The 18,401-nt window shown below is 36.9% G+C and overlaps 1 protein-coding gene across 1 annotated transcript; it reads left to right on the top strand.

Annotated features, from left to right (window-relative positions):
* Positions 1-1,663: 1,663 nt before the first annotated feature.
* Positions 1,664-2,500, top strand: LOC123808437 (olfactory receptor 4Q3). Its single transcript, XM_045823085.1, has one exon. The coding sequence runs from the start codon at positions 1,664-1,666 to the stop codon at positions 2,498-2,500; it is 837 nt and encodes a 278-aa protein (XP_045679041.1).
* The last annotated feature ends 15,901 nt before the right edge of the window (positions 2,501-18,401 follow it).

Below are 18,401 nucleotides of genomic sequence, written 5' to 3' on the forward strand. Positions count from 1 at the left end.
TAGGGGTGAATGTGGCTGTGGAGCAGGAGCCATGGATAAACAATATCTTATTGTGTTCTCTAATTCTCTTAAGTATATTTATGTTTACTGAAAAGTCCAAAAGCAGCATAATTCTCATTTTCCTTATTATCCTTTTCTATAAAATGGGTCATGGTGAGCCTCTTTTCTATATGCCTCAATGATATGAATCACCACCCTTGGTCTCTTATTTTGGTAATTAGTGTGTTCCAGCAACTGTCCTATTCATCTTGAGTTTGATGCTTCCCTAAACTTTAAGGTAAAGATTTTATTTCTTTTTACTCAATCTCTGTAAATTTACCAACCTTTGTCACCTGGGATAATAAAGACAAAGAACATAAGGTTCTTTTCAATTCTTCCTAAATGATTTGCTTCTTTCTTTTTTTTTTAAGAAGCCATTTTGTCATCTTTTTTTTTAAGATTTTATTTATTTCGTTTTAGAGAGGGAAGGAAGGGAGAAAGAGAGAGAGAATCATCAATGTGCGGTTGCTGGGGGGTCATGGCCTGCAGCCCAGGCACGTACCCTGACTGGGAATCGAACCTGCGACACTTTGGTTCATAGCCCACGCTCAGTCCACTGAGCTACACCAGCCAGCGCTTGATTTGTTTTCTAATAGGCATATTTATGAAAACTACTAACCCTACTTCACACCACGAAATATTCACACCATGATATATTCTTCCTTCACACCATATTTTCTTCCTTCAATTTGACAAATTATTATGTCGTAAGCATTGTGGTATGAGTAAAAAGATGAATAAGAAATATTTCCTCACTTTGAAGGGCTTAGTCATTTTTTGGAAAAGTGTGTATTGCTCAAAGATGGATTGAATTCAATTCTCAAAGCAACTTTGATAGATACTATTATCCTTATATTAAACTGAATAAACAAAGAATAAAACTCAGATTTAATACCTTGCCTAAGGCTACTCCATTGGGGAGTTAGAGCTGGGCATTGGATCCAGACACTTCATTCCAGAACTCTTGTTCTTAAAGAATATAATTCTGTCTATTTAAAAAATGGAACTAGCCATGGCTGGTGTGGTTTAATGGATTGAGTGCCAGCCTGTAAACCGAAGGGTCACTGGTTTGATTACCGTTTAGGGCACATGCCTGGGTTGCAGGCCAGGTCCCCAGCTGGGGGTACAAAAGAGGAAACCACACATTGCTGTTTCTCTCCCTCTTTCTTCTTCCCTTCCCCTCTCTCTAAAAATAAATAAAAATCTTTTTTTTAAAGGAATGATTTTCATGTTCTCATCACCTCATGTGCAAGTCATTTTCTACTTTCCTAGTTGTAAATGCAATTGAAAAGCATTCCAGGAAGAGTCGGAAGAGATGCAAAATGTTCCTTGTTCTATTTATACAGAAACATATAAGTCTCACCTCACAAAACTTGCTTAAGTTTTTTAATCTTGGAATATGGTTTATAAACACCAGACTCGAAATCTGATGACTTTTCTTTTTCCCCCCTTTGTTTAACTAAAATTTCTCTTGTTCCAATTTAATTCCTTTTTTAGGTCACTTGGTATTCTTGACTCAATGAAAAAAGGAAATGATTCAAAGGTGACAGAATTTGTTCTTCTGGGCCTATCATCCTCTTGGGAGCTGCAGCTATTTCTTTTCTTAATATTTTTGTTGTTTTACATGGCAATTGTCCTGGGAAACCTCTTGATAGTGGTAACAGTGCAAGCCGATACTTGCCTACTCCAGTCTCCAATGTACTATTTTTTGGGCCATCTGTCCTTCATTGACCTATGTCTGAGCTGTGTTACTGTGCCCAAGATGTTAGGGGATTTCCTATGGCAGGGCAAGATCATCTCTTTTTCAGGATGCCTGGCTCAGATCTACTTCCTGCACTTTCTGGGAGCCAGTGAGATGCTTCTGCTGACAGTGATGGCCTATGATAGGTATGTTGCTATATGTGATCCACTGCACTACCTGACAGTCATGAACCACCAGCTATGCTTCCAGTTGGTTTTTGCCTGCTGGTGTGGGGGTTTCATTCACTCCATCACACAGGTCATACTGGTCATGCTGCTGCCCTTCTGTGGCCCCAATGAACTGGACAACTTCTACTGTGATGTTCCACAGGTCATCAAGCTAGCCTGCATGGACACATATGTGATAGAGATACTGATGGTCTCGAACAGCGGTCTGCTGTCTCTTGTCTGCTTTTTGGTCTTGCTCTTCTCTTATGCTGTCATCCTCATCACCCTGAGGACTCGCTTCCACCAGGGCCAGAGCAAGGCGCTCTCTACCTGTGCCTCCCACTTAACAGTGGTCAGTCTGATCTTTGTGCCATGTGTATTCATCTACCTGAGGCCTTTCTGCAGCTTCTCTGTGGATAAGGTGTTCTCCATCTTTTACACAGTGATCACACCTATGTTGAACCCTCTCATCTACACACTCAGAAATGCTGATATGAAGACAGCCATGAAGAAGCTGAGCAAAAAGCATGTGGCATCCTGCTGGCCATGTTAAAGGATGAGCAGGAAGAGGTGATTTAGAACACATGCTCTTTCTTGAGACACTCTTAACTCATCCTGTACATGAGTACATGCATGAAAACCAATTTGGTGACTTTGGTAGAAAAGACAGCATAAAAGTTATTGCTTTTGATTATTGTATTGCTCTTGATTATAGTTGGGGGCATAGGTGACCGTCTCAGGTGTTAAATATCAAGCAGGGAATACAAGAGTGCTTACTGCCCCACAAATAACAACAATAATTAATCATGTACTAGAGTCAAGGGGACACCTTGAAAGGTCAACTCCTTTGTCCTTTGTCTATTAGTAGGCTTCCTTTATTAAACTCTATTCAAATGAAAAAAGCTACCACATTTCCATTTGCATCCTGCTCCTCCAGGATTTAAGAATTCCTGGTGTCAGGAAGTTCCTTCTGATGTATCATCAGAGTCTCTTCAGAAGCAGTGACTTCCTTTTGTGCTGTCTCTACCAAAGCCTGAAAACACCATGTGTGGTGGTGTTCACCCTGGAATTGTGTTCTGTATTGTGCCAAACTGTAGTTGAACAACTCACAAAGTTTATGTGTGAAAAAAAGAGTCTGGGAGCATTGGATGATGAAAGTTTTTTAGTATTCTGCTGTAGAGACTTCTCTAGGTGAGGCTTCCCATTTCACCTTGAGGTTTTCTTTGAGTGGGAATTATAGTGAGGGAAAGTTGATAAGCTGGCTCTTTAACTGATTATAATGTTTAAGAGATATGAACTCTAGAAAAAAAAGGAAGAAATGAGCTGTGTTTGAGCACTCCCCCACCTACTTAGTCCCTGCCCTTCAAGTTCTCATAGTTATGATCTCTGAGTCTCAAAAGTGCTTTGAGGACTAGATAATATTATCAACTTCATTTTTTATAAGAGAACTCAGATTTGTTAATTGACTTGCCCAAGATCACTTATGTAATCAAGAAAGCCAGTAACTTTAGGTAATTAAGACTAAGCTAATATTTCTTCTCTCCAGAGAGAGTATTTATTCCAAGTATGTGGGCTAACTGCTTAATTTCAATTATATCTGTATAGGAGCTCCAGAACTAGGACATCCTTAAAAATGTTTTCTTAAACATTTGTATTAGAGGTCATCTATTTCTGGTATAAGGCTCTTTGCTACTTTACAGCTATGAAAAGGTATTTATTTACTAAATAATATTATAGTGATGGAGTTTTAGGCATATTTTTATATGTGTTTGCTTTATTTCTTAATAAATTGCTATGAGAGACTTTTCTAATTAGTAAGCTGAAAAACATACCTCAGGAAAAAATATCTAAAATTCCACCTATTACTAAGATTTAACTATGCAATTTGCAATCCCTTCAACACATAAGAGTTTTCTTTACATATGAATAAAGAATGGACTTTCATTTTTATGCTGGGAGCTAGTGACTTTACATTTAAGAAACTGTTTGTAGATATGTATGCATATATATTAATATGTATGTATGTATGTATTGCTGCAGAAGGACTTCTGATAGACCAGAAACAAGGCTACTACTTGAGTGATTTCTTAAGAGAATGAGTGAGGGTGAGAGTGTCATCTCTGGTGTGGATCATACTCTCCTCTTTCTCTTTTACTCCACAGCATTTCCACAGAGCTCCATTGCCTGCAATGAGCATCCAGAAGAGCAAACGGGAGGAAAACGACAGACAGAAAGTAGTGTGTGGGTTTATAGGAATGGTTGAATGATGCTGTGGTTCTGCTAGGCACATGACTGGAACAAGCTTTCTTTTTGTATCCACTGACTGCAAAAATCCTCTTTTCCTAATATTCTTCTTTCAAAGTAAAATTTAAGATTCTTGGCAAATCATTTTAAATGTGCTGTGGATAGCTGGGATAGGTAGCATAATATTCAGGAAAGCAAGAACTTTGTTTAGTCCCCTTTGCATTTTCAATCCTCCAATACTTACTTAATCAATTGTCTATATTAAAATTTTCACTATTAATAAGCACTAATAATGTGTCTGTTTTTCAGACTACATGATTCATATTTTCTATAGATTTCCCTGCTCAAATGCCCTGAGAGCACCTCCAGGGCCTGCCTGATCCTCTTCCTTGGTTCTATCTCCTTTAAGGTTGGACCACACCAATGTGTAGCACCTTTAGCTGAGGGGTACTGTATTTAAAGTGTGTGGGCAGAGCCTGGACATCTGGGATGCAGAGCCCACATTCATACATGAGAGACTTCTTGTGCTGGGATTTGGAACCAGGAAAAAACAGACTGGAGACTGAGAGCCAAAGCTTACTCTTTTCACACTGCCATGCCTTGTGTATATTTCAAGGAATCTGAGGATTTTAAATTTGAAACTGGACTTCCGGTAATTATGAGACTAATAACATTATTCTCTATTATGAGAATGTTTTCAGGCTTTGTTGGAGACAGGACACTTAAATTATGTTACCTTGACTTATAGTTTTTAGACCTATGTATCTGGGTTCCATGTGTCCACTTGCTCTAAGCACCACAGATATTTGTGGTGGGTCTTTCCCCTCTTTCCAGCTCCCATGGCCCTTTGGGCTACTGAAGTAACTGAAAGGAGACAAAAACAATCCTGGTTTATGAGATCATGGGAAGATTATTGACTTTATAGTTTGAGAACAGATGGGTACTAAGACTGAACATTTATAGCCTAGCTCCAAACTATGTATTGTCAATGAGCCAAGAATAGTGAGAGAAATAATAGTAAGAAGGCCAATAATAATAAAGAAAAGTAATGTTTTATTTGTTATTATTGTTGGGTAAGAGGTCCAATACAGCAATAATGAGCACTACCATACTCATTCTTTTATCCAGCTTTGAGTAAATTGTACAAAACCATGTGGAAATGACCTAAATATTTATTAAATAGTTATTTACCTAGTAACCTTTAATATAGTTTTATAAGGAGTCATTTAGTGAGGATTTTTAGAAGGAGAAGTTTTTCCCATTGCCAAATTTCTCCTTCTAAAATTCCTAGAGACCAGAAAGTATTATTGGAGAGAAGTCAGCATGCCTTCACAATATTTACCCCTAATTTAGAAAAGTACAACCACTATGGAAAGCAGTATGGAACTTCCTCAGAAAACTCAAAATGGATCTGCCTTTTGACCCTGCAATTCCACTGCTGGGACTCTATCCTAAGAACACTAAAACACCAATTCAAAAGAACCTATGCATCCCAATGTTCATAGCAGCAAAATTTACAATAGCTAGGTGCTGGAAGCAACCTAGGTGCCCATCAGTAAATGAATGGATCAAAAAACTATGGTACATTTACACAATGGAATTCTATGCAGCAGAAAGAAAGAAGGAGCTTTTACCCTTTGCAACAGCGTGGATGGAGCTGGAAAACATTATGCTAAGTGAAATAAGCCAGGCAGTGAAAGACAAATACAATATGATCTCACCTTTAATAGGAACCTAAACAACAAAACAAAGAAACAAGCAAAATATAACCAAAGACACTGAAATAGGGGACCAGAGGGGAGAGAAGAGGGAATTTCAGGGGAGAATGGGAAGGGTTTACAGGAACAAATTTAAAGGATACATGGACAAAAGCTGGGGGGAGGGTGGTAACGGGAGGGAAGTGGGGAGGGTTGGGTGGGTGGGCTGGAATGGGAGTAAAAGGGAGAAAATTGTACTTGAACAATGATTAAAATAAAATTAAAAAATATTTTCTGTGAGATGTTTCTCTAATAAATAATTCCTAGTGAGTTTTGGATGTTTTAACATTAATTTATTCATTACTCATTTATTAAGCCACTATTATCCATTAATTAATTTAACAGCTATTTGCTGAGTGCCCATTATGTTCCTGGAGATGGGGTAGACATCTTGCCATTTGGTTGTTCCCCCATGCAGCAATAGATCACCCCAATATTCAATCATAAGGTCTCTCAGTGTTCACCAGAGGAAGGTAGAGAACACTCTAAGGTAATGTGTGAGCCCAGATGACTGGGGGAAGTAGAGCAGTGGGGTCTGAAGTGTGGATTCTGGGGTCAATTAGCCTCAGATAGCCTTGTGGTCCAGCTCCACCACTTACTAGAGGGCAAACAAATGAACTTCACAGAACCCTTTTGACTGTTAAATAAATAATGGTTTCTGCTTTATAAAATTCTCAGGAAAACTAAAACAAAACAATACTTGTAAAGCTGAAATGAGTGTGTCTACCTATGTTCAGAACTCAACCAACATTGCTTATGTTACTATTATTGCTAATTGTTCTGTTAAAAGAGAAATAGAGGCTGGAAGGAGACTACGATTGTTCACTCTTAGAGAACCACAGGACAAAAAGATGCACTAGAGAGTGTTTGACCCCAGTCCCATGTGATGTGACAGTAAAATCCCTAATAACTCCCCCATTCATATTAAAATCAGCCTCAATACAAGACATTTCATGTTAGGTGATAGTATATGCTTCCTCAAAATTATGTAAAAAGTCAAATTGTTAGTTTTTGTAATGTTCACATTAACATCACATTGTACTTTCAAGGCTTTTATACCATCACTTTATTTATTTATTTTTAAATTTATTGGGATGACATTGGTTAACAGAATTGTGGAGGTTTCAAGTGTACATTTCTGTACCTGATCTGTGTATTGCAGTGTGCCCTCCACCCAAAGTCAAATCATCTTCTATCACTGTATATTTGATCAGCTTTACCCTTTACTACCTCCCACACCCTTTTCTCTGGTATCCACCATACTGTTGTCTGTATCTGAGTTTCAGTTTTATATCCCACATATGAGTGAAATTATGTGGTTTGTAGCTTTTCTGACTGACTTATTTCACTTATCATAATATTCTCAAGGTCCATCCATGTTGTCACAAATGGCAGTATTTCATCTTTTCTTAGGGCTGATCAGTATTCCATTGTACCACATCTTCTTTATCCAATCATCTGTCGAAGGACAGACACTTTGGCTGTTTCTATGTCTTGGCCACATGAATAATGCTGCAATGAATATATGGGTGCATATGAGGTCTGTCCATAAAAAGTCCAGCCATTATTAATATAATGAGAAGGGTTTGCACGGCATCCACGTAACCTGGCAGCCAAGGAGAGTGGACCAGAATGAACATGCATGAACTTCAATGTAGTAGTCAGTGGGTGCTGTAGATGCTGTTAAGTGAGCATGTGTACTGTGTAGCCATTACATTTAAAACGACTGAATGAGTATAGCAACAAATCTGCATCAGATTTTGTGTTAAGCTTGAACATTCCTCTGTGGAAACTATTGAGGTGATTCAGAAGGCTGTATCTATGGGCAACTGGTGATTGGAGCTTCATCACGACAATGCGCTCACTCATGCATCTCATTTTGTGCAGACTTTTTTTTGCAAAACATCGAATCACCCTGGTTACAGTCCCCTTACAGCCCAGATTTGGTGTCCTGTGACTTCTGGCTTTTCCCCAAACTAAAATCACCTTTGAAAGGGAAGAGATTTCAGACCATTGATGAGATTCAAGAAAATACAATGGGCAGCTTATGGTGATTGGGAGAACTATGTGAGGTCTCAAGGTGCCTGCTTTGAAGGGACTGAGGCATTACTGTCCTATGTACAATGTTACTTGTATCTTGTATTTTCTTCAATAACTGTCTCTGTTTTTCATGTTATGTGGCTGGATACCTTCTGGACAGACCTCACACATAATGTTGACTTGATACACTTATATACTGTAATATGATTACCACCATAGCTTTAACTAACACTTACGTCATGTAATTATTATTTCCTTTTTTTTTTTTTTTTTTTGGTGAGGACATTTAAGATCAAGTCTCTTAGCAACTTTGAAGTATAGTACATTATTGTTGACTACAATCACTATGCTGTTCATTAGATCTTCAGAACTTATTCATCTAAGTGCAAGTTAGCACCCTTTAACATTGCCCATGCAACCCTCCTTTCCCCCAACCCCTGGTAACCACCATTCTATAAGTTTGGCATTTTTCAGATACACATAAGTATAAATAATATTACACATTATTCACTTTTTTTCTGTCTGAATAAATAGTTGGGGATTTTTTGAGTCAAAAAAGGAAGGAAATAAAAAAGAATGAACATAAGAAGAAATGAAGGAAGGTAAAAACCAGAATAAGATAAAGAAGAGAGAAGAGAATCATGTGATATAGTCCTTCATCTCAAAAGGAATTTGAGTGGTAAACCTAGTAAAATGGGGACTGCTGCAGTTAGTTCTTTCCTTGTATTTACAACTCAGAGAGTCATAGAATAATAAACTTTTGCCAACAACAACAAAAAGCACTTTAAATTGCAACATAACAATCATTTTTGCCTCAGAAAATCACTAGCAAGGTGAATGTTATTTGGGTTACTATATTTTTTCCTGTCAAATCATCATGCCATTCAAACACATGGAACTTCAGGCTTGACCCAAAATTGCACTCTGTACTTCAGTGATAAATTTTACACTCAGTTTCAGAAGTGCAATCCTCATCTCCAGCAAGGTCCTAAATACCTCAATACCATAGAACTCATTCATGTAATAGGACTGAGGCAGCATCTTCACAGTGCCACTAAATTTAACATTTTGCCTGTCTACTTGAGCTTTAGCAAATTTAAAAATAAAATATTTATAAAGTTTTATAAACCAATATTTTGTTAAGTTAGTGGTTCAATATAGGGACACTATAAACCACCCTCTCCCCTCCCCTGAGTAAATTGTGCAAAACTGTACAAAGGGCCTCAATATTTATTAACTAGTTACTTATTGAGTGGCCTATACTTTTACAATGAGTCATTTAATGGTAATTACACTTGCACTTTCTTTTCCTAACAATACTCTCCAGCTGCTACCCAATCAGTGGCCCAACAATTCTCTCAGGGTTGTGATGAGGCATAGAGATCGCTATGGTTTCTCTTTCTTGAAAGCAGGAACATAAAAAGTTCTTGCAGACCAAGATCAGAAGCAATGGTATGGCAATAAACTCATAAAATTGAGAGACAGAGAGAGAGACAGACAGACAGACAGACTCAGGACCTCTTCTTAAGCTGCACATACATAAGAAGCAACACTATACATATCTCCATTTTTTAGTGTAAATATCTGGATATAGATAACATTTCTATCTCAGAAAGGTTTTTTGATCCAAGAAGATCACAGATCATCCAAATCCATGTGGTGGGACCATATCAAGAAGACAGCTAAAGTTTTCCAGCTGGAATGTCAAGTTAACTGGTGAAAGAGGCAAGGGCAATTTTCATTGATTCAAATAATATTCAAGGATAAAGAGGAACTTTCAAAAATTTTACCCACTCTACAATGTCTGTTCTGGTAATTCTATTAAGTAATGCAGGAAGTAGTTTATTACAGTTTAAACTGTGTATAAATGTTATTTCAATTGGAAGTTAGCCCTAGCTGTACCACAGTGAAACCTAGATAATCCAATTTCTTCTCTGCACCTAAATAAGTGGAATAAAGTCAAGTGATCTCTAAGATCCTTTTCTACCTATATAAGTATAGAACTTTATATAAATCTAAGAGGACTTGAGAAGGTTACTTAAAGTATTACTCTAAAATGAATGGCTTTACATCAGGAATAGGGTTTTATTCATCCTTTTATATCCACAGCACAGTACCAGACAAAGAGAATGTGTGCAATAAAATATTTATTAAGTGAAAGGATAAGTGAAATATTGGTGCTGTGTGAAATATAAACATGTATATTTCTGCATTGTGTTATATTAACTTATTTTCATATGTCTCAAGACTTTACTTGCTCAGACATTTATTGCACGAAAGGCACAGAAGATTTCAGCAAGCTGCAAAGATTTGTTCTCTTTGAAATAATTTAGGTGGACTCATGGTGGGAAGTAAAGGAACAACCTTGTTTCTTTAACAGCATAGATCCTATTACAACCAGCATTTATTCTTTGACATCATCCCAGAGAGATCAAATTTGACCTAAGAACCTGGGAGGATCAGTGGAAATGAGCAGCCCTGTGGAAGCTCTAGTCCACAGAGTTCAGATGTCTGATACCGATGCCTTTGAAATTCCACCACTAAAATGATCATGATTTAGATCTGCAGATCACTTATTGCTTTTCTGTTCACTATTGTGTCATTATTGTCTAACAGGGGAAGATTCTGGGGTTAATAGAAGTGAGGGAAATGGTGTTAAGATGACACAGCCTGAAAGAGGTAGAAGTCTGAGTCAAGCCCAGTTACTCTATCTTTGAATCCTGTGCTCTTTCTCCCAATGAAGATAGTACAAAAGTCTTTGGTCTTAGACTTGGGTTAAATTTTTGGGTTCCTGAAGGGGATTCCAGATAAAGTCAAGATCATCACCATTCAGGAGCAGCTGCCCAAGCATCATTGGGCATCCTTTAAAGAAAGTCATGCAAGGATATGGACTATATCCTGTTACTACTTTAGTCAAAGAATATATTTGAGAGGGTGAGTTTCAGCAGCAGATTAGTTTTATATGTTTTTGAAAAGCATGGAAATACATATAAGTGGGAATGAAGAGATGAACATGGTGAAGAGTTTAGTGTCTTAAGGTGACTCCTATCCAGGCTTCTCTCCCTTCCTCTTGTTAGCATGTTCTCCAGTCACTAAGATGGGTAATGCTAATTATAGACTTACAGTGTGCCATGTATATATGTGCTCTATATTAACACACATTTAATCTACAAAAATTTTGTGGTGTGTAATATTCTTATTTATATTTTATACTTGAAAAAACTGAGCCAAGGAAAGTTATATAATTTTCCTAAAGTCATAGTGTTAGCAAGTAATAGAGCTAGAATTTAAAAGCTTGGTAAACTGGATTTCAGGCTTCTTTTCTTCTTTTTTCCTCTTCTTTGTCCCTCTTCCTCCTCCTCCTCTCCCCTCTTCTCTCTCTCTCTTTTAAACTAGTACTCTTCACTACTTTAATGCTGTAGACCTCCTGCCATAGGAGAGATCTTTCCCTATGATCTCTCAAAATGTTCAAGATAAATTCCAACTCCTCAACTTTATTTGATTGTCAATAACACATGTTAAATGAAATAATGTCTAGATTAAAAATTAATATCATATCACTTGTTATTGCATTCTTTTAAAAAGATTTTATTATTTATTTTTAGAGGGAGAGGAAGAGAGGGAAAAAGAAAGGGAGAGAAACATCAATATATGGTTACTCTTTATGTGTCCCCTACTGGGGGCCTGGCCCACAACCCAAGCATGTGCCCTAACTGGGAATCCAACCAGTAACCCTTTGTTTTGCAGTCTGGTGCTCAATCCACTGAGCTACACCAGCTAGGGCTGCATTCTTATTTAAAGTTTAATTTGAGCAAACTTGGGCACAAACTGTGTATGTTGTGACGATCTTGCCAGTTGCAACTGTAGTCTTTGTCTCTAAATACTGGATATAGTTAAAAAAATAAACAAAACTTCATAATTAGCAGAAGTATGGTGACTTTGATGTCATCAGACTCAGGAATATGCATATTCATTAAGAAAATACATTTTTAGTCTCATTGCCTAAGTTCAAATACCAACTCTGTGAATAACTAGCTCTGTGACCTTGGGCAAATTATTCTCTCTGTGCTTTAGTTTCTTCATTTCTAAAGTGAGGATAATGATGCTAGGCTACCTCATATAATTGTTATGAGAATTAAATGTTATTATCACTTGGAACAACACCAGGCACACAGTAAGTACATTATAAGTATTTTCTATTATCAAATATTTTTTCAACTCCTAATTTTACTAATTTGTGATAATGAGCATAATTTGACTTCACTGCTATAGTCTCATAGGTTATTCAAAGACTTAAGGACATGGAGCATATCCTCAAATCAAAAGACTTCACACCATAAGAGATCAATTGATTTTTTAAATGCATTTTTTATCATGAATTTATCTCTCTATCACACTTATTTATCTATGTCTGTCTATCATCTATTATCTTTCTATTTATCATTCTGTTTATCCTTTATTTAAGGAAATGTGTTATATCATGGGTTTTGGAATCAGAATACAGCAATTCAAATACCAAACCTTTTGCTGACTATGTTATATTGGTTGATTTACCCAACCTTTTTAAATTTTGGTGCACTGTAAAATAAAGATAAGATTTATAATGTTGCTGTGAGGGTGGATGAGGTAACATGCTAATAGTTTAAGGTACAGTCCTGCACATATTCAAGTGCATAATAAATATTAACTATTAATAGTATCTCTGCAGTGAAAATGGGCAGATATAGAATTCATTATCTCAGTAATAGAATTATGTATGAATTTTAATATTTCCTAGTAGTTGTCTATATAATATTTATATAATAGCTGACTAAGTCAAATTACAAATCCTACTTACTAGAGAGATCCTACTTCATAGATTCAAATTGTAAAGCCAAACACTTTGTAAATACAAAAAAACCCCACACCTTATAGTGTCTATTTCATTTTATTTTTGTAATAACTTTGTGAGGTAAATAACTTTACTATCCACTTTATAGATGAGAAAACTGAGATTCAGGGAAAAAAAATAAATAGATTAGCCAAAGGTACCATTTGGTGAGGGTGCTCACACTTGACTCACTCAGCTTCTGGGCAGTGTTCTTTCCACTGTCCAATCAGAAAAGAGATGTTCCCAGAAACAATGAAGAATAGCTAGTAATTTGCATGATTCAGAAAAGCAATTTTTATTCTGAGGAACTTCTTTAGATCTTTCTCATAGTTCATCTCTTTCAAGAATGCTTTATTGATTGTTTTTATCCAATAGTTTTCTCTGTATGCCTTAGCCATTCTTATACACAGTTTGTGAAACAGTATCAGACACTTAATTTTGTAAATACCATTTATAACATCATCTATATAAAAATTTTATTACTAATTCTTACTTATGATTGCAAAGATGGCAAATTATCTGGGGCTTTTTCAAGGCAAATGGATTGAAGATGATAGGAACTTTAATAATTTTTAAACGTTTCACTTCTTTAGAGCGATACAGGAGAAAGTATTTATCTATATAATTAGACTACTCCTCATGAATTCCTAACTGGCAAGTAAACTAGAATTTTTACATGTAGGTCAAAGCTTAGGACTCAAACTCCTTCAATGTTGATTAATAAACATGGGTTGTTGATAAGCAGGAAGCCACTGTACATGTTCTCAGTCACTAAAAATGTATTGAAATGAATGTTTTAATTGTATTAAAATTCCAACCTAATTTAGAAACTGGAAGTGGAGTATTTATTATTTGATTGGTAGAATGTTAGTCTTTTTTAAATTTTATTTTAGTAATTGTTCAAGTACAGTTTTCTGTCCTTTACTCCCATCCCAGCCCTCCCTCCCATTTCTACCCCCCCCCCCACAGTTTTTGTCCATGTGTTCTTTATATTTGTTCCTGTAAACCCTTCCAATTGTCCCCTGAAATTCCCCTGAAATTCCCTCCACTCTCCCTTCTGGTCGCTGTCATCCTGTTCTCTATTTCAGTGTCTTTGGCTATATTTTGCTTCTTTGTTTGTTTTCTTGTTTAGATTCCTGTTAAAGATGAGATCATATGGTATTTGGCTTTCACTGCCTGGCTTATTTCTCTTAGCATAATGCTTTCCAGTTCCATCCATGCTGTGGCAAAGGGTAGGAGCTCCTTCTTTCTTTCTGCTGCATAGAATTCCATTGTGTAGCTGTACCATAGTTGTTTTTTTTATTTTATTTTAATTGTTGTTGCAGTAAAATTTTCTATCTTTTACTCCCATCCCAACCCACCCACCCAGCCCTCTCCTCCTCCCTCCCATTTCCACCCACCCCTAGTTTTTGTCCATGTGTCCTTTATACTTGTTCCTATAAACCCTTCCCCTTTCCCCCTGAAATTCCCTCTCTTCTCCCCTCTGAACACTGTCATGTACCATAGTTTTTTGATCCATTAGTTTACTGATAGGCACTTAGGTTGCTTCCAGCACTTGGCTATTGTAAATTGTGCTGCTATGAATACTGGGGTGCATAGGTTCTTTTGGATTGGTGTTTTAGTGTTCTTAGGATAAAGTCCCAGCAGTGGAATTACTGGGTCCAAAGGCAGAACCATTTTGAGTTTTCTGAGGAAGTTCCATACTGTTTTCCATAGTGGTTGTACCAGTCTGCCATCCTACCAACTAGTGTCCCCTTTCTCCACAACCTCTCCAACACTTGTTTGTTGCTTTCTTTATGATGACCATTCTGACTGGTGTGAAGTGGTATCTCATTGTGGTTTTAATTTGCAGCTCTCTGATAGCTAGCGATATTGAGCATCTTTTTATGTGTCTCTGGATCCTCTGTATGTCCTCCCTGGAGAAGTGTCTGTTCAAGTCCTTTGTCCATTTTTTAATTGGGTTGCTTGTCTTAGAGTGGAATTGTGTAAGTTCTTTATATATTTTGGAGATTAAACCCTTGTCTGAGGTATCATTGGCAAATAAGTTTTCCCATACAGTTGATGCTCTTTTTATTTTAATACTGTTTTCTTTAACTGTGCAGAAGCTTTTGATTATGATGAGGTCCCATTTGTTTATTCTTTCCTTTATGTCCCTTGCTCTAGGGGACACATCAGTGAAAATGTTGCTGGGTGAAATATCTGAGATTCTCCTGCCTATGTACTCCTCTAGGACTTTAATGGTGTCACAGTTTATATTTGGATCTTTTATCCACCTTGAATTTATTTTTCTGTATAGTGTAAGTAGGTGCTTGAGTTTCATTTTTTTTTTTTTTTGCATGTGGCTGTCCAGTTCTCCCAACACCATTTGTTGAAGAGGCTATTTTTACTCCATTTTATGTTGCTACCCCCTTTGTCAAATATTAATTGACCATAGAAACTTGGGTGTATTTCTGGGTTCTCTGTTCTGTTCCATTGGTCCATATGCCTGTTTTTATGCCAGTACCAGGCTGTTTTGATTACAGTGGCCTTGTAATTTAGTATCAGGTATTGTGATCCCTCATATTTTACTGTTCTTTCTCAAAATTGCTGCAGCTATTCAGGGTCATTTATAATTCCATATAAATTTTTGAAGTGTTTGTTCTATGTCTGTGAAATATGTCATTGGTACTTTAATAGGTATGGCATTCAATGTGTAAATTGCTTCAGGTAGTATGAATATTTTGATGATGTTAATTCTTCCAATCCATGAACACAGGATATGTTTCCATTTGTTTGTGTCTTCCTTGATTTCTTTCCTCAGTGGTATGTAGTTTTCTAAATTCAGGTCTTTTACCTCTTTGGTTACGTTTATTCCTAGGTATTTTCTTTTTCTTTTTGCTATTTCAAATGGGATTTTTTTCTTGATTTCTGGTTCTGCTGTTTCATTGTTGGTGTACAGAAATGCCTTCGATTTCTGGATATTGGTTTTGTATCCCACTGTTTTGCCAAATTAATTTATTAGGTCAAGCAGTTTTTTGGTGGAGTCTATAGGATTTTCTATGTATACTATCATGTCACCTGCAAACAGTGATAGTTTTGTTTCCTCCTTTCCAATTTGGATGCCTTTTATTTCCTTTTCTTGTCTGATTGCTGTGGCTAAAACTTCCAACATTATATTGCATAGAAGTGGTGAAAGTGGACAGCCTTGTCTTGTTCCTGATCTTACTGGTAAAGAGTTTAGGTTTTTCCCATTGAGTATGATGTTGGCTGTAGATCTCTCATATATGGCCTTTATAGTGCTGAGGAATGCTCCCTCTATTCCCAATTTGCAGGTTGTTTTTATCATAAATGGGTGCTTTACCTTTCAAATGCTTTTTCTACATGTATTGATATGATCATGGGGTTTTTGTCTTTGCTTTTGTTTATGTGATGTATTACATTTACTTATTTGCGAATATTGTACCATCCTTGCTTCCCTGGGATGAATCCCACTTGGTCATGGTGTATGATCTTTTTAATGCATTGTTGGATGCGGTTTGCCAATATTTTGTTGAGGATTTTAGCATCTATGTTCATCAGTGATATTGGCCTGAAGTTTTCTGTCTTTGTTGTGTCTTTATCTGGTTTTGGGATTAGGATGATGTTGGCCTCATAAAAAGAGTTTGGGAGTCTTCCATCATTTTAGATATTTTGGAATAGTCTGTGGAGGATAGGGGTTAGCTCTTCCTTAAATGCTTTGTAGAATTCTCCTGTGAAACCATCTGGTCCAGGGTTTTTGTGTGTTGGAAGTTTTTTGATTACTGCTTCAATTTGATCTGCTGTTATTGGTCTGTTCAGGCTTTCTGTTTCTTCTTCATTCAGTTTGGAAGATTATGTTTTTCTAGAAATTTGACATTTCACCTAGGTTTTCAAATTTCTTGGTATACAGTTCTTCATAGTAATTCCTTACAGTCCTTTGTATTTCTGTGGTTTCAGTTGTAATCTTTCCTCTTTCATTTCTGATTGTGTTTATTTTGGTCCTCTCTCTTTTTTCTTGATGAGTCTGCTTAAAGGCTTGTCGATTTTGTTTATCTTTTCAAAGACCCAGCTCCTGAATTCATTGATCCTTAGAATTGTGCTTTTAGTCTCCATGTCATTTAATTCTTTTCTGATCTTGGTTATTTCCTTCCTCCTACTTGCTCTGGGCTGTCTTTGTTGTTGTTCCTCGGGTTCTTGTAGGCATAAGGTTAGGTTGTTTGAAATGTTTCTATCTTTTTAGGTAGGCCTGTATCTCTATGCACTTCCCTCTCAGGACTGCCTTCACTGTGTCCCACAAGTTTTGGTTTGTTGTGAGTTCATTTTCATTTGTTTCCAGAAACCTTTTGATTTCTTCCCTAATTTCATTCTTGAACCATTCATTGTTTAATAGCACGCTATTCAATCTCCAAGATTTTGAGTATATCAGGTGTTTTCCCTTGGGATTGGTTTCTAGTTTCAGTCCCTTGTGATCCAAGACAATGCTTGGTGTGATTCAATTTTCTTGAATTTGTTGAGGCTATTTTTGTGTGTCTTATCATGTGGTCTATCTTTGAAAATGTTCCATGTGCATTTGAGAAGAATGTGTATTTAGCTTCTTTGGGATGGAAGGCTCTGTATATATCAGTAAAGTCCATTTCATCTAGGGTATTGTTCAATGCCACAATATCTTTGTTGATATTTTATTTGGAAGATCTGTCCATTTTTGACAGTGGGGTGTTAAAATCTCCCACTATAATTGTGTTGCAGTCAATATCTTCCTTGAAGTCCTCTAAGATTTTCTTTATGTATTTGTGTGCTCCTATGTTGGGTGCATATATATTTACAATGCTTAAGTCTTCTTGGTGGATTCTTCCCTTGAATATTATGAAGTGACCTTCTGGGTCTCTCTTCATAGTTGTTTTTTGAAGTCTATTTTGTCTGATATGAGTATTGCTACCCTGGCTTTTTTTTTCCTGTCTGTTTGCTTGGAAAATTTGTTTCCAGCCCTTCACTTTCAACCTGTGCAGGTCTTTTATCTTGAGGTGGGTCTCTTGCAGGCAGCATATGTGTGGGTCATGCTTTCTTATCCATTCAGGTATTCTATGTCTTTTGATTTGAGCATTTAATCTATTTACATTTAAGGTTATTATTGTTAGGTACTTATTCACTGCCATTTACCTACCTGTGTTCCTCTCTCTCTCTCTCTCTCTCTCTCTCTCTCTCTCTCTCTCTCTCCCTTCCTTCCCTTAAAGCTGTTCCTTTAGCATCTCTTGCAGAGCTGGTTTTGTGGAGGTGTATTCTTTTAGACTTCTTTTGTCTGGGAGGCTCCTTTTTGGCCTTCTCTCTTGATTGAGAGCCTTGCTGGGAAAAATAGCCTTGGTTGCAGACTTCTGGCTTCCATTACTTGGAATATTTCTTGCCATTCTCTTCTAGCTTGGAGCGTTTCCATTGAGAAGTCAGTTGCTAGCCTTATTGGGGCTTCCTTGTATGTTACTTCTGGTTTCTCTCTTGCTGCCTTTAAGATTCACTCTTTGTCTTGAAATTTTGCCACTTCAATTATGATGTGT

This window comes from Phyllostomus hastatus, unplaced genomic scaffold, assembly GCF_019186645.2.
Source record: "Phyllostomus hastatus isolate PE091 unplaced genomic scaffold, TTU_PhHast_1.1 phas_scaffold_501, whole genome shotgun sequence".
In the NCBI taxonomy this organism is placed as follows: domain Eukaryota; kingdom Metazoa; phylum Chordata; class Mammalia; order Chiroptera; family Phyllostomidae; genus Phyllostomus; species Phyllostomus hastatus.